Here is a 15,020-nt window from a genome sequence, read left to right as displayed (position 1 = left end):
TGGAGAGGAACACACTGCAAGGTGCTTGAAGTCCAGTGTGAAGTTTCCACAGTCTGTGTTGATTTGGGGAGCCATGTCATCTGCTGGTGTTGGTCCACTGTGCTTCATTAAGTCCAGGGTCAACGCAGCCGTCTACCAGGAGATTTTGGAGCACTTCATGCTTCCTTCCGCAGACGAGCTTTATGGGGATGCTGACTTCATTTTCCAGCAGGACTTGGCACCTGCCCACACTGCCAAAAGCACCAAAAACTGGTTCAATGACTGTGGAATTACTGTGCTTGATTGGCCAGCAAATTCGCCTGACCTGAACCCAATAGAGAATCTATGGGGCATTGCCAAGAGAAAGATGAGAGACATGAGACCAAACAATGCAGAAGAGCTGAAGGCCACTATTGAAGCATCCTGGTCTTCCATAACACCTCAGCAGTGCCACAGGCTGATAGCTTCCATGCCATGCTGCATTGAGGCAGTAATTGCTGCAAAAGGGGCCCAAACCAAGTACTGAGTACATATGCATGCTTATACTTTTCAGAGATCCGATATTGTTCTATGTACAATCCTTGTTTTATTGATTGCATGTAATGTTCTAATTTTCTGAGATTGTGGATTTGGGATTTTCATGAGCTGTAAGCCATAATCATCACAATTATGACAAATCACGGCTTGAACTATCTTGCTTTGCATGTAATGAGTCTATATCATATATTAGTTTCACCTTTTAAGTTGCATTACTGAAATAAATTAACTTTTGCACGATATTAACCTGTATGTTACATTCCTGTCTGTGTATGGCAGCAAGTGATACAGGCATTCTCTTTAAAGGTCGGAATTTCCACAGCAGATGCAACTCTGCTTGAGGCAGACAGTGTAATCTTCACATTCTGGTGGCAGCAACAGGATCTGACAGTGTAATGGTCATACCTGACATCCGTAAGCAATGGAGCCTGGTGGAGGAACAATATAACTACAGTGTGCATGGACAGAGGTTACATTAACAGCGGCCATCCATTGGTCAAACATAGAAGACAGCAAGCCAGAAGAAGGCCAAGAGAAAAAAAGAAGGGGACAGAACAACATAGGGGAGTGGACCTTGAATTACTGGAGATGGGCAAACTAGGTGGTAATCTGCTTAGTATAAAACATTTTGGCAAGTGATGTTGAGGACATGCTGCAAGTTTAATTTTACTGTTTTCCAGAACTTGACCATTGTAGGACACATTCACAAGCCTCCTTATGTGGTAATCAAAAAGTAAACAAAATTATTGAATGGGATCAAAGTCTTTGCTGCCATGGGACTCAAACAACCATTTCAGTAAGTAATTTTCCTCTTTCTATTTATCCTAAAAATAATTTGGTTGAGCGGTTGCATAGCGAGGAACTATTTACTTTCAAAAATAAAACTGTACTACCTGTATAGGCTTCATAATTTAACTTTTTAAATTAAAATATCTGTGATGGTCTCAAAAGAGGGTCAGATTGTTGATGTGCACATCCCTTCCATCAGCATTAGGTCTCTTCCAGCATAAGAATCCACCACTAAACTAAAACTGTAACTACTATTAAAAAAATTAATTGATTTACTTAATATGGCCAGGTCTTAAAATATTACAACTTTAAAACATTTTTTTTCTTTCCGTTCAGGTGAATATAAAATATTGCCTATTAATATTTTAAAATTTTTTTTGTATCTAGCAGGTGGATTTTAGCCGACTTTAGAGCTAGCAAATTGGCAATTTCTGGAGTGGCATGTGTCCCTTTTGCTTCTCTGTGGCCCTCAACTAGTGTAAAGGACTACTTCACCTTTAGGGGCCAAAGGTATAAGCCAAGGCTGGCTGCTGTCGAGAAAGGGATAGAGGCTTTATTGAAGTTAAAGTCCTTTAGGATTTTAAATCAAAAAGGGACTCACCTTTTTTCAAGCTGTTGAAAAGTACACTTCCTAATTTTGCTGCTCAATACGTTGGTAAATATTTTTTAAATCTTTCTCTCGAACAAAATGTTGTAATTGATACCAATAATTACCAAAGTGCCATTATCTTAAAAAAAAAACACTCTAAGCACCCTCAAGTAACACTCTTTTTGTCTAATGAAGATTTAATTATACTTTAAGAATGTGTTTTGTAAAATGACTTGTAAGGGAGATACCTTGGTTACTTCCTAGCCACCGACTGGTAGTATTTTATTGTATTGCAAAGGGGAGAGGTGCCATTAGAGAAACTAGAAAAGGCATCGGAATTGTGATCCTGCATCTAATCTACAGACCTGGATCTCTGTGATAAGGGACATCTTTATTGAATGTTATATGCATGCTAAGATGATAGTGTCAGTTTGAGTGAGAAATAACACATTAAAAAGCACATTAAAGAGCATCAGGGGTGACAGCAGGGGAGAAAGGATTCAGGGTCTCATGGCAACATCATAGTGCTGCAATAACATGCAACTCTGGCAGTGGGCAGGTTTATTTACTTCTGAGCTGAAGGCTGGAATAAAAGCAGACAGATCTGTAGGAGCTGAGAGGAGCTGAGTCGCAAGAACCATCAAGTAAGTGGATGCTGATAATAGAATATTACTTTATTTAAAAAGCCACAGGGCAAATAGCAGCAACCCATGGCAACAAATCAGGAGTCATATTTGAGACTTCACTAAAGTTAATATAAGGTGAAATGTAATAAGATCACTGCACTTTTGATATACAGTCATTGTTCTTTGTGAAGTCTAATTAAATAATCCAGGAAGACAACACAGCAGCTGAGTATGTGGCCGACTTAAAATGGCTTGTTAGAACTGGCACTTCTGAAATTGAATATCTCTTGCGATTATAAGGACGTTTCTCATCTCCTAGAGGTTGCTGATGTAATTTGTGATATTTGTTATCACACAGAGAAATTTTCTAAATTGTTGGAAAATTTCTCATCAAGCTGTCCACAATCCATCACTGATCTGTGTGGAAGAGTGAAGGAGTAGAAGTACGACACGTACCAAAGTCATTTTCGTGAGGATTGTAGCAAGTCCTGGAACAAGCCTTCAGAATAAGCAAACATCTTCCTTCATTGTTTATGGGGAGATATCAGCCCATTTTTGGCCTGGTTTACATCAACAGAACACATTTGGATGGCACAAGCAGACATATTAATGTGCAGTGGCCTTCTTGATGCCATCTATATTTGAGGACATGGGTATCACACAGTAGAATCCACCCTGGGCACTATACTCCCCTCCCTCATGAGATCTGTTGGCTTCAGGAGGTCAGAAGGGGTTCAGAGTCATCACCCATTTAATTGAAATGCTTTGAATGGTTACATTTTTTCTCAACTCACAATAAACAGGTACTATCTGGCTGAGGAAAAGTAAATAAAGAGCATTTCTGAGCAACATAAAATTGTTGTAAATTGTTAAAATGATCCAAATGGTACAGTATTACAGAATGCAGTATATTTATCTTGCAAGTTTGGAACGGTTTGTGAAAATAGCAGCTACTAAGTGTAAAAAAACCTTTCACTGCCTTGTTTCACTGGGAGTTCTCCCATGGCTTTGTAACATGTTTTATAGGGCTGGTCATGAATAGCTATAATGAGCTTAATAAATAGATACAATGGGAATGTAGTTAACAATGTACAGATTTCTGTATTCAGGCTTTCAGACATGTGCAGAGGTCTTCTTTACTCTTCACAAAGGCTCTGCTGGGGAAGGAATGCGGGTGAAAACTAAAGCAACCCATAGGCTAGTCATCTGCAAAATTACACACTATATAATATATATCCAAGGTTCCTTTGTTAATTTTCCTTAAATTTTCCTGAAATGAAATCTGTGCTCCCATATCTGTATTTTTACCTTTGAAAAGGTTTCAGGTCACGAGCACTCATTGTTTTTAACTGTGAGTTACAGCCATATACAGTGCATCCAGAAAGTATTCACAGCGCTTAACTTTTGCCACATTTTGTTATGTTACAGCTTTATTCCAAAATGGATTATATTAATTTTTTTCCTCAACATTCTACAAGCAATACCCCATAATGACAACATGAAAGAAGTTTGTTTTGAAATGTTTGCAATTTATTACAAATAAAAAGACCACATGTACAGTGAGGAATAGAAGTATTTGAACACCCTGCGATTTTGCAAGTTCTCCCACTTAGAAATCATGGAGGGGTCTGAAATTCACATTGTAGGTGCATTCCCACTCTGAGAGACAGAATTTTAAAACAAATTCAGGAAATCACATTGTATGATTTTTAAAGAATGTATTTGTCTTGCACTGCTGAACATAAGTATTTGAACACCTGAGAAAATCAGTGTTAATATTTGGTACAGAAGCCTTTGTTTGCAATTACAGAGGTCAAACGTTTCCTGTAGTTCTTGACCAGGTTTGCACACACTGCAACAGGGATTTTGGCCCACTCCTCCACACAGATCTCCTCTAGATCTGTCAGGTTTTGGTGCTGTTGCTGAGCAACACAGAGTTTCAGCTCCCTCCACAGGTGTTCTATTGGATTTAGGTCTGGAGACTGGCTAGGCCACTCCAGAACCTTGATATGCTTCTTACGGAGCCACTCCTTGGTTATCCTGGCTGTGTGCTCCGGGTCCTTGTCATGTTGGAAGACCCAACCACGACCCATCTTCAATGCTCTGACTGAGGGAAGTAGGTTGTTGCTCATAATTTCCCAATAAATGGCCCCATTCATCCTCTCCTTAATACAGTGCAGTCGTCCTGTCCCCTTTCCAGAAAAGCACCCCCAAAGCATGATGTTACCACCCCCATGCTTCACAGTAGGGATGGTGTTCTTGGGATGGATGCAACTCATCCTTTTTCCTCCAAACACGACGAGTGAAGTTTAGACCAAAAAGTTCTACTTTGGTCTCATCTGACCACATGACTTTCTCCCATGCCTCCTCTGGATCATCCAGATGGTCATTGGCAAACTTCAGACGGGCCTGGACATGTGATGGTTTGAGCAGGGGAACCTTCCGTGCAATGCATGATTTGAAACCATGACAGCGTAGTGTTCCACCGACAGTGACCTTTGAAACTGTGGTCCCAGCTCTCTTCATGTCATTGACCAGCTCCTCCCTTGTAGTTCTGGGCTGATTCCTCACCTTTCTTATCATCAGTGATACCCCACGAGGTGAGATCTTGCATGGAGCCCCAGTCCGAGGGAGACTGACAGTCGTCCTTAGCCTCTTCCATTTTCTAACAATTGCTCCAACAGTTGATCTATTTTCACCAAGCTGCTTGGCAATTGCCCCATAGCCCTTTCCAGCCTTGTGGAGGTCCACAATTTTGTCTCTGGTGTCTTTTGACAGCTCTTTGGTCTTGCCCATGGTAGTAGTTGGTGTCTGACTGACTGTGGGGTGGACAGGTGTCTTTAAAGAGCTCAGACAGGTGCTACTAAGTTAGATTAATGAGTGGAGTAGAGGTGGACTTTTTAAAGGCACAGTAACAGGTCTTTGAGAGCCAGAATTCTTACTGTTTCTTAGGTGTTCAAATACTTATGTTCAGCAGTGCAAGACAAATACATTCTTTAAAAATCATACAATGTGATTTCCTGAATTTGTTTTAAAAATTCTGTCTCTCAGAGTGGGAATGCACCTACAATGTGAATTTCAGACCCTTCCATGATTTCTAAGTGGGAGAACTTGCAAAATCGCAGGGTGTTCAAATACTTCTGTTCCTCATTGTACATAAGTATTCACAGCTTTTGCTCAATACTTTGTTGAAGCACATTTAGCACCAATTACAGTCATTTTCAGATCTCTCCAAAATGATGTTCAATCGGGTTCAAGTCTGGGCTCTGGCTGGGTCACTCCAGGACATTCATAGAGTTGGACCATAACCACTCCTTTGTTATGTGGGCTGTGTGCTTAGGGTTGTTGTCCTGTTGAAAGATGAACCGTTGCCCCAGTCTAAGGTCCAGAGCGCTCTGGAACTGGTTTTCATCAAGGATGTCTCTGTACATTGCTCCATTCATCTTTTCTTCAATCTTGACTAGTCTCCCAGTTCCTGCTGCTGAAAAACATCCCCACAGCATGATGCTGCCACCACCATGCTTCACTGTAGGGATGGTATTGGCCAGGTGGTGAGCGGTGCCTGGTTTCCTCCACACATGACACTTGACATTCAGACCAAAAAGTTTTGTTTCTCATGGTCTGAGAGTTCCTCAGGTGCCGTTTGGCAAACTCCAGGAGGGCTGCCATTTGCCTTTTACTGAGGAGTGGCTTCCGCCTGGCCACTCTATCATAGAGGCCTGATTGGTGGAGTGCTGCAGAGATGGCTGTTCTTCTGGAAGGTTCTCCTCTCTCTACAGAGAAATGCTGGAGCTCTTTCAGAGTGACCATCGGGTGCTTGGTTACCTCCCTGGCTAAGGCCCTTCTCCCTCGATTGCTCATTTTGGCCAGGTGGTCCACACTAGGAAGATTCCTGGTGGTTCCAAACTTCTTCCATTTACGGATGATGGAGGCCATTGTGCTCATTGGGACCTTCAATGCGGCAGAAATTTTTCTGTACCCTTCCCCAGATCTGTGCCTTGATACAATCTTGTCTCGGAGGTCTACGGACAATTCCTTGGACTTCATGGCTTGGTTTCTGCTCTGACATGCACTGTTAACTGTGGGACCTTATATAGACAGGTTTATGCCTTTCCTAATCAGGTCCAGTCAACTGAATTTCCCACAGGTGGACTCCAATCAAGTTGGAAACATCTCAAGGATGATCAGTGGGGACAGGAGAGCTCAATTTTGAGTGTTGTGCCAAAGATGTGAATACTTATGTACATGTGTTTTTTTTTTTTTTTTCAGTTTTTTATTTTTATTAAATTGCAAAGATTTCAAAACTAACTTCTTTCACATTGTCATTATGGGGTATTGTTTGTAGAATGTTGAGGAAAAAAATCAATTTAACCACTTGCCTACCGGGCACTCATACCCCCTTCCTGCCCAGGCCAATTTGCAGCTTTCAGTGCTGTCACACTTTGAATGACAATTGCACGGTCATGCAACACTCTACCCATATGAAATTGTTATAATTTTTTTTCACACAAATAGAGCTTTGTTTTGGTGGTATTTAATTGCTGCTGGCAATTAATACCACCAAATTAAATTAAAATTAAAAAAAAAAAACAAAAAACGATGCTGCACTGATATGCAACGATCATGGGCACTGATAGGTGGCACTGATGGGCAGCACTGACTGCCAGAACTGCTGGGCACTGATTGGTAGCACTACTGGTCAGCACTGATGGGGGGCACTGCTGGGCACAGGTGGATGCCACTACTAGGCACTGATGGGCACAGGTGGGTGGCACTGCTGGGCACATGGCGGCACAGGTGGGCGACACTGGTGGGTGGCACTGCTAGGCATTGATCATCAGTGCCCTGATGATTGCTGTCAATCTGTCCTCTGACAATTGCCGGTTATCGGCAGTACTTTCCTCGCGCTGTGACAGTGTGACTGCAGCCGATATCTGGCAACTGCATTTACCTGGTGATCTGCTGTGTCATTAGACACAGCTGATCACGTGGTAAAAGGCCGCTGTGATTGGCCTTTTACCACATCACATGATCAGCTGTGTCTGTAGGACACAGCGATCATGGAGATCGCCAGGAGTGCACCCCCGGGGGCACGGGAGGGCCCGTTCTGGGAGCATGTCATATGACGTCCTCCCAGGACTGGACAACCGCGCTGTAGTCGTCATTCGGCTATAGCGTGGTTGACAAGTGGTTAATCCATTTTGGAATAAGACTGTAACATAACAAAATGTGGCAAAAGTTAAGCTCTGTGAATACTTTCTGGATGCACTGTACACAGATGAAGCTTACAATTTGTTTTCTGCATATCGGAAACATCATATTTCAAGGCTCCATGCACACTGGGTTTAAAAAAAATGCCAGTTCCCTTGGCAGAAAAACACGCTGATATATATAGAGTGTTTTCTTACATAATTTAGGCAAGATAAGGAGAGTTTAGCATTTTTCTTCCAGAAAGCTCTGATCAAAAACGTTGAGGCTCTAAACGTTGAGCCTAAACTATGCCTCTAATCATTCTAATGTGCATGGACACATAGGATAACACTGAACAGCTTCTACAGGCAAAACACAAAACTTCTGTAGAAGCAGCAATTTTTAAGCCAGTGTGCATGGAGTTGAAAATCATTTTTGTATGTATCTTTGCAAGTCAAGTATTTGTTCAATTTCAGCTTGACTCAGAATGTACAGTATGCTCAAGTTATTTGTTTGCTAGGACATTTAATCCTTTTTTCTAATTTGTCCAGTATTGTGTTAGATTCACCAGAATTCCTAATTATGTACAACAGCTAGAATAGCTAGAGCTAAATGGCAGTGTAAGGCTGATACTGTAAGTAAACATATAAGTGTTGGATTCAGCTGCAAACATACAACACTTGTGTTTGTAACATACTGTAAACACTTTAGTGGGATCATAACAATATGGATACAATCTGTAGACCTACTACACCCATTTTTCTCAATATTTTTATTGTCCTACCACTTCCCATTGTAAAGTCCATTTTCACCTTCTTCTTATCTTCCTCATGCCCAACAATTCTCTTTGAGGGCATTTTTGACTGAGAAAAAATATCCTGTTCTAACTTTTCTTCATTTCACTGAGACAGCATCTTCTGCCAGAAAGAGCAGCTGGTGAGAAAAAAAGGACTGGAGCAGATTTGGGATCAGTTGGATTTAGCTAGGGTGGCCCTCTGGGATAAATTTCCATTTCAGCCTATTGTAGAAGTTGTCCCTGCAAACAGTCACTGGTAAGAATTCTGTAAAGATGGTTTCTTCCTTTTATTCCTGTATTCTCTGTGATCCAAACAGCTTGTCAATATTTAATGCTTTATACTGGGCCTCCTTCACCATCTATCTTGCTAGGTTTGCCAACCATCAATCAATACAAACCTACAAATAAAGGAGCGTTCCCAACCCTCTGGAAGTCTATAGAGTCACAAGCCCCAGAACAGTTAACAATTGAAATTCACTTTAGCATTGGGTTAAAAAGGATGACTTGGGTGTGTGGATCGCAGTCTCTTGGAACACTAAGAGGGAGCATCCGCCGCAAGTCACGTGTCCCAGATCCAGTTATTATATCATACATCTGGTGAGAGACCACCCGAACAAGGGCTGGTGAGGGCAAACTGGAAGCCTAGGGGAGCACTCAAACCATGTCAAACCAAAGGAGAGAAGCCGGCCATCATGATAACATGTTTCAGGGACTTGCCCCTACTTCACATGTGATTAGGAACCAGCAATCAAAATATACTTAGTAGGGGCGGGGGGAGTGTCACACACACACTTGGTTTGATATGGTCTGAATGCTCCCCTAGGCTTCCAGTTTGCCCCCACCAGCCCCTGTTCGGGTGGTCTCTCACCAGGTGTATGACATAACAACTGGATCTGGGACACGTGCCTGCCGGCATTTGCACCATCTTAGTAATCCCAGTGGCTGCCATCCACACATCCTTCCCATTGTCCTGAGGCTCCTGGTCTGAGCTACCTACTGTTGGGCCCAGGATCATGTGTCATACTCCAGCTTCTGGGAATATGTGTTCTTCTCTCCACTGGCTTGGTGATGTATCAGTCTGGGCACTCCTACATGTCATGATTTTTAACCCAATATTAAAGTGAATTTCGTGGGTGGCTTGTGATCTATTGATTTCCACAGGTTGGGGAGTTCTCCCTTATTTGTTGTTTTGTGCTCATGTTGTATTGCTGGTCAAATGAGTTGTTGGAGCTGCCCATACTGTGGTTATCTACATATCCCCTGGATCCTCATTGCACTTGGTATTTGCACTTTTAACCATTAATCAGTGTTCATTTTGACGTCAAATTTCAATTTAGTTTTAGTCATAGACTTTTGACTTAAATGCCATTTTAGCTTTAGTTGTATTTTAGTCATCGGAATTGTTTCAGTTTTAGTCATATTTCAGTCGACTAAAATATCCAGTATCATAAACAAACAAAAATATTGCTTTTTGAGAAACAGAAATACAACTTTAAAATATAAAAAACAAAAAACTGTAAACTCTATTACCGTATCTATAATCCCATTGCACAGTTCTCTGTTAATAATGAAAACAAGTATCAAGTAACATCTTTATAAATAAAACCAAGTTTTATAAACAAACTAGAATATTGCTCTTTGACCATTTTTAATTTTGATGTCAAATTTAGATTTAGTTTTAGAAATAGTTTTTTGACTAAAATGCTATTTTAGTTTTTGTCCTATTTTAGTTATCTTAATTTAAATTAATTTTATTTTTGTTTAGTTTTCATCACCGAAAACACGCAGCTGAAGAAAACTATGATGAAAATATATTCACCAATGAAATTAACACTGCCACCAATACAATCACAGACAGTTTGTAAAATCCACAATTTTTACATCTGTTTGTGAATGTCCGTTATGGACATGCAGACTTCAGGTCTGTAACAAATATTCATGGACAGATGTAAAAATCACAGATTTTACAAACTGTTCATAAATGTAATGATAGTTGGCAAGTTGGACTCTCCAAGTACATCCTATCTGTCACCTGTCAATTCTATCCAGGTCATGCTTGCTACTTGGTTATGTGTTTGGGACGCCTTCCAATAAAGTCTTCTATAAGCAGTAAAAAGTGCCCTCCCTACCCTCGGAAATGGATTACTGAAGATGTCATTCAGTTTCAAATATCCCAAACAACTTCTCACAAGTTTGTAAATCTGACATTCACACAGCTTTGTTGTATTTTACAAATACATTAGACCTAAAAGCTTCCTAATAAATTAATTTACAAAACAAGCATTTTTAATTGACTTTATATAGACACTGCACATAAGCAAGGTTGGGACTAGTGTACAAGCACCATCGCCAGTAAGCACTGTCCAAGTCTGCTTAAACTGGGCATTGTACATGATGAGAAGTATTTTAGAAGTGATTTGAAGAGTCGAGGAAGCTGGAAAAAAAGAGGTTATGCAATAATCCACTTATGCTTTAAAGCACCAGACAAATACATATCTTTTTCATTACTGTCTGTGTCCCAGTTTGAAAGATTTCCTGTTGGAAAGTTGCAGAAGATATGACTGTTACCAGTCAAGATGGTGATTGACACATGTCTGAATTTAGATTGGAACCATGTAATTCCAATAGAATATTGTATTCTACACCTAACACTCTCACCTAGTGGCAGAACTACTAATCACAGTATAATATATGAGAATGGTTGATGCACCTATGTCTGGATAAACAACATACTAACATTTTCCCTCATTCCCTGCTTGTATGATGGTGTCAGACAGAACAAAAAGGGGTGGATAACTCCTCAATAGGAATGAAATAAAAATGATTTACTAGCAGCATGAGGAAGGGTTAGATGATAAGGTTTCCATTCCTTTGGGGGAGATTTTTCTAAATGCCTATCTAAATGACAGGTGTCATATAGTACAGGAAGCAAAGAAAAATTTCCTGACTAGGGACACAGATAGAATTTTACATTTAAGAGACACTAACCCCTCCCCACTTTTTTTAAAACCTAGAAAATATTTTGGTTGGAACTGTTTTTAATGATTTGGTATGTTGGAAGTATTTTTCCACTTTGGAACAAGAGTGAGGAGAATCTTTCAATGGATGTAGTGCTACCCCTGCAGGCCTGTTTGTAATAGCTAGTTTTTCCATACTAGTACAAAGGCTGCCCACCACCACAAGCACCAGTCCATGCACACCAGCTCCAATAACTCAGTCTAGTGAATGTATTTTTGAAATGTATTGCTTGATGAACCTAAAACAGGAGAGGGGTTAGGGAATGGGATATTCCAAAATGCTGCACAGTAAACAGGAGGACACTGTTCTCTAGACTCATATTCCAAGATTCTACTGAGGTCAAGAGAATGGCAAGTACTCTGAGACCCTGTGAGAGCCATCTCAGTCCAAGCTACCTCTGGCAGTTACATCCCAAAAGCACACATGAATCAGCTCAGGGTCATTAATCACAAGTTCCCAGGACAGCTGCACACCTTCCACCCACCAAACACAGTCCAGTGAGGGAGACAATCCTTCTCCAGACCCAATACCTATGTTAAATCTCACAGCCAGCTCCTCAGGAATATCACTGCAGGCCTTCAGCCTTGACATCACTGAGGCCTCAAGGACAGCTATACATTCCACAGACTGCCTCAGAGGGGTGGCAGCCCCACTCCTTAAGGCTTGGAAATCTCTGGGAAAGAGAGAACAATCTCCTGGACTTCAGACTATTTACCACCTCCCCAGCCATCTTCTGGACACTTCTCTCCAGGGATTGGCTGGGCTATGAAACATATTCAAGCTGATCATTTGAATCTCTCTCCCTGTGTTCTGGATTTTTTTCCAGATGCAGGGGAAAGCAATAAAACTCACAGCCTATGGAGCCCTGAACAGACTAGAACGAACAATCACTGGTCCCTTGACTACAGAAGGAACTAAAAACAAAATTTGCCTAGCATCCTACGCTGGGAGGATGCTACATGGAGACACCTGTTCCAGTGATGACTGTCTAAGAGAAAATTTTTACTTTCAGTTGTTACTTTCTGTTCTTTCTGGAACACAGACAGCAAAAAATAAAAGGCAGAGGTTTTAAAAATTCCCTATTCTATCTAAAATAAAAAATGGCTATAGATACACTTTATAGTGACTGAATACTATGTTTTTTCTAATCAACTTGGTAATGTGTAATCCTAATCTTTAGGTGACAAATGGAGGCAACCCATGAAACTGAGATAAGACGATGGATTTGTCCAAAGCCAAAGCAGAAGAAGTATGAAAGTGATGGGATGAGATCTCTTTCAGAGACACCCATGCTTCTTGGTTCCCAACGGTTTCAAGATCAAGGCCTGAGATGTAAAGCTGTTTCTCAGGATAACATAAAAGCAAGAAGCCACTCTCGACCTAGTGCCATGGAAAGCAGACCTAATGATCCAGATGTTGATCTACACCCACAGCCTAATCGACGCTTTTCATCAGAAGAAGCAGTACGTGTCATCAAGTCTGTCTTGGATGAAGAGCTGAAGGATTGTGGTTACGATGCCATAACAAGCCAACATAGAGCAATGCAGCTTGCTGAGTTAGTAAAGACAGCAGTGAGAGAGCTTGGGTATGAGCGGTACAAACTTGTCTGCTTTGTTGCAATGGGTCCAGTATCACAAGGCACTATATATTGCTGCAGCAGAAGTGTGTGGAGTCCAAATTCAGATACATATGCAGAATATCTGTTCCAGAATAATTCTCTCTTTGCCCTATGTGTTGTGTATGCTGGATACTATGAATGACACTGTCTACAGAAATAGTTTGGGAGTAGTAGCACAGCAATTTTATTAAAGGGGATGATGGGGCTTCTACCATTGCAATAGAACATGCTTTTTCAAAGTAAACAATATGCACGCATAAATGCTATGGAAAATTAAAGAACAACACACTTTTATTTCAGAAAGACATTTGATCCACCTTAGCCCAAGAATATTAAGAGGAGCCCAAAACAAAGTACTAAGAAATGATGTCTCTATTTTTATAGCAGTAGACCCCTAATCAGAGCAACAATGAAGACAGCTGCTCCATGCTCCCAAAATTATAAAAACAGCAACTCTAGCATACTTTTAGACATTCATATACTTTAGATTTTACTATGTCAGTGTAGCACCAGGTGTGAAGAAGGAGTGTGTAAGAAACTTGGCTAATTGGCAAATGAATTGTGAAACCTAAAGTGAAGCCAAGCAGAGAATGAACAAAGTGCATGTAGCCAAATTAGAGTTCACATTAGTAGGAATGGAGCATCAAGTAAAACGTAATTTTAGTGAGATAGGTCAGATTATAAAAACACTCAATCTTATTTGTGAACCCCTAGAAAATGACCAGTCTTAGATTTTGTCCACACAATACTTCTAATTTTAAAACTAATTCCCTTTTATTGTAAATATGTGAAAAGTTTATTCTTGATTGTTGTTGATCTAAATAAAAATGTCATATTATCCTTGTACCTCATGTGCTCCTATTGTGTAACACTCAGGCTGATTACTCTAAGGCTGGTCATACATTATTTTTTTTCTCTCCAATCAGCAGCTTGAACAACAACAAAAAGATCCAATTCCCCCACCCACACACTCGATGTGAATAGGGGAATCTTTCCCACTGTGCTATTTTATTCTGGCAGTGATGAGCCTCCTTCACTGTCAGAATGCAATGATCAGTGTTGCAGGCTATATTCGGTGGCACTGATTGTTTTGGAAAAACCTGACAGGCTGGTTGTACAAAAGTCACTGCTTGAGCATGTTGTGAGTGCTGCCTTTCTTCTGGCCATCTCTTTACTTAACGTCCTGGATTCCCTGCATGCTTTGCAACTTCTCCTCTGTTGTTTATGTTTAATTTCTAAGGACTACAAATCCCATGATACCCTGCTGGCTACAAGTAGTGATTCCTGTACTGACTCCGCCTCCGGAAGCTCCTCCTTTCAGCACCTATGTTGTTCAGAAGGCAGGCTCTGTGAAATGTGTGACACAGCAAGGCCTACTCATGAGGCATAGTGAATACGTGTCACAGAATTCAATGAAGTAAATGTGTAGGGAGTTTCACAACGTACATTTATAAGTAGAATCCAGTGCTAATACTATCTAAGCTAACATAACGAAAATGAGGAAACAAAATTATTACTTAATGAACACATGCGAAACAAAACATATTTTCTCATTGTGCACATAAAGTTGAAGTTTAAGCTGCTTATATTCTGCCTCCCCTGGTTCCTCCACCCCACCTCCCCGCCCCTCTTCAAACAGCTAATTACATTTTTAAATACAACTTTTCTTTCTCTGTTTTGCTCTATGCAATACAGGCAGATCATGGCAGGTGAAAGGAGTCAGTAAGGTGCTGTAAACAGATTCCTGACACACAGCACCCTGCCACAGTTTTCAACCCAAGAGCCCTTTGCTCTGATTCAAGCAGTGGGCTGACTCCTGCAAGTAATTAATATAATATAAATATCAAACTTTATTGATGGGTAGATGGTAATGTGAAG

At 40.7% G+C, this 15,020-nt stretch overlaps 1 protein-coding gene across 1 annotated transcript; it reads left to right on the top strand.

Moving 5' to 3' along the window:
- The first annotated feature begins 2,476 nt into the window (after positions 1 to 2,476).
- Positions 2,477 to 13,988, top strand: LOC149455126 (dynein light chain Tctex-type protein 2B-like). Its single transcript, XM_089686549.1, has 2 exons — positions 2,477 to 2,538; positions 12,705 to 13,988. Exon 2 carries the CDS (start codon positions 12,712 to 12,714, stop codon positions 13,282 to 13,284), a length of 573 nt encoding a protein of 190 aa, XP_089542675.1. The 5' UTR covers positions 2,477 to 2,538; positions 12,705 to 12,711; the 3' UTR covers positions 13,285 to 13,988.
- The last annotated feature ends 1,032 nt before the right edge of the window (positions 13,989 to 15,020 follow it).

This window comes from Staurois parvus, unplaced genomic scaffold (assembly GCF_062004578.1).
Source record: "Staurois parvus isolate SC_StPar_1 unplaced genomic scaffold, SC_StPar_1.0 ptg000402l, whole genome shotgun sequence".
In the NCBI taxonomy this organism is placed as follows: Eukaryota; Metazoa; Chordata; class Amphibia; order Anura; family Ranidae; genus Staurois; species Staurois parvus.
The sequence above is the reverse complement of the archived record's forward strand: the minus strand, read 5'-3'. Positions and strand labels throughout refer to the sequence as shown.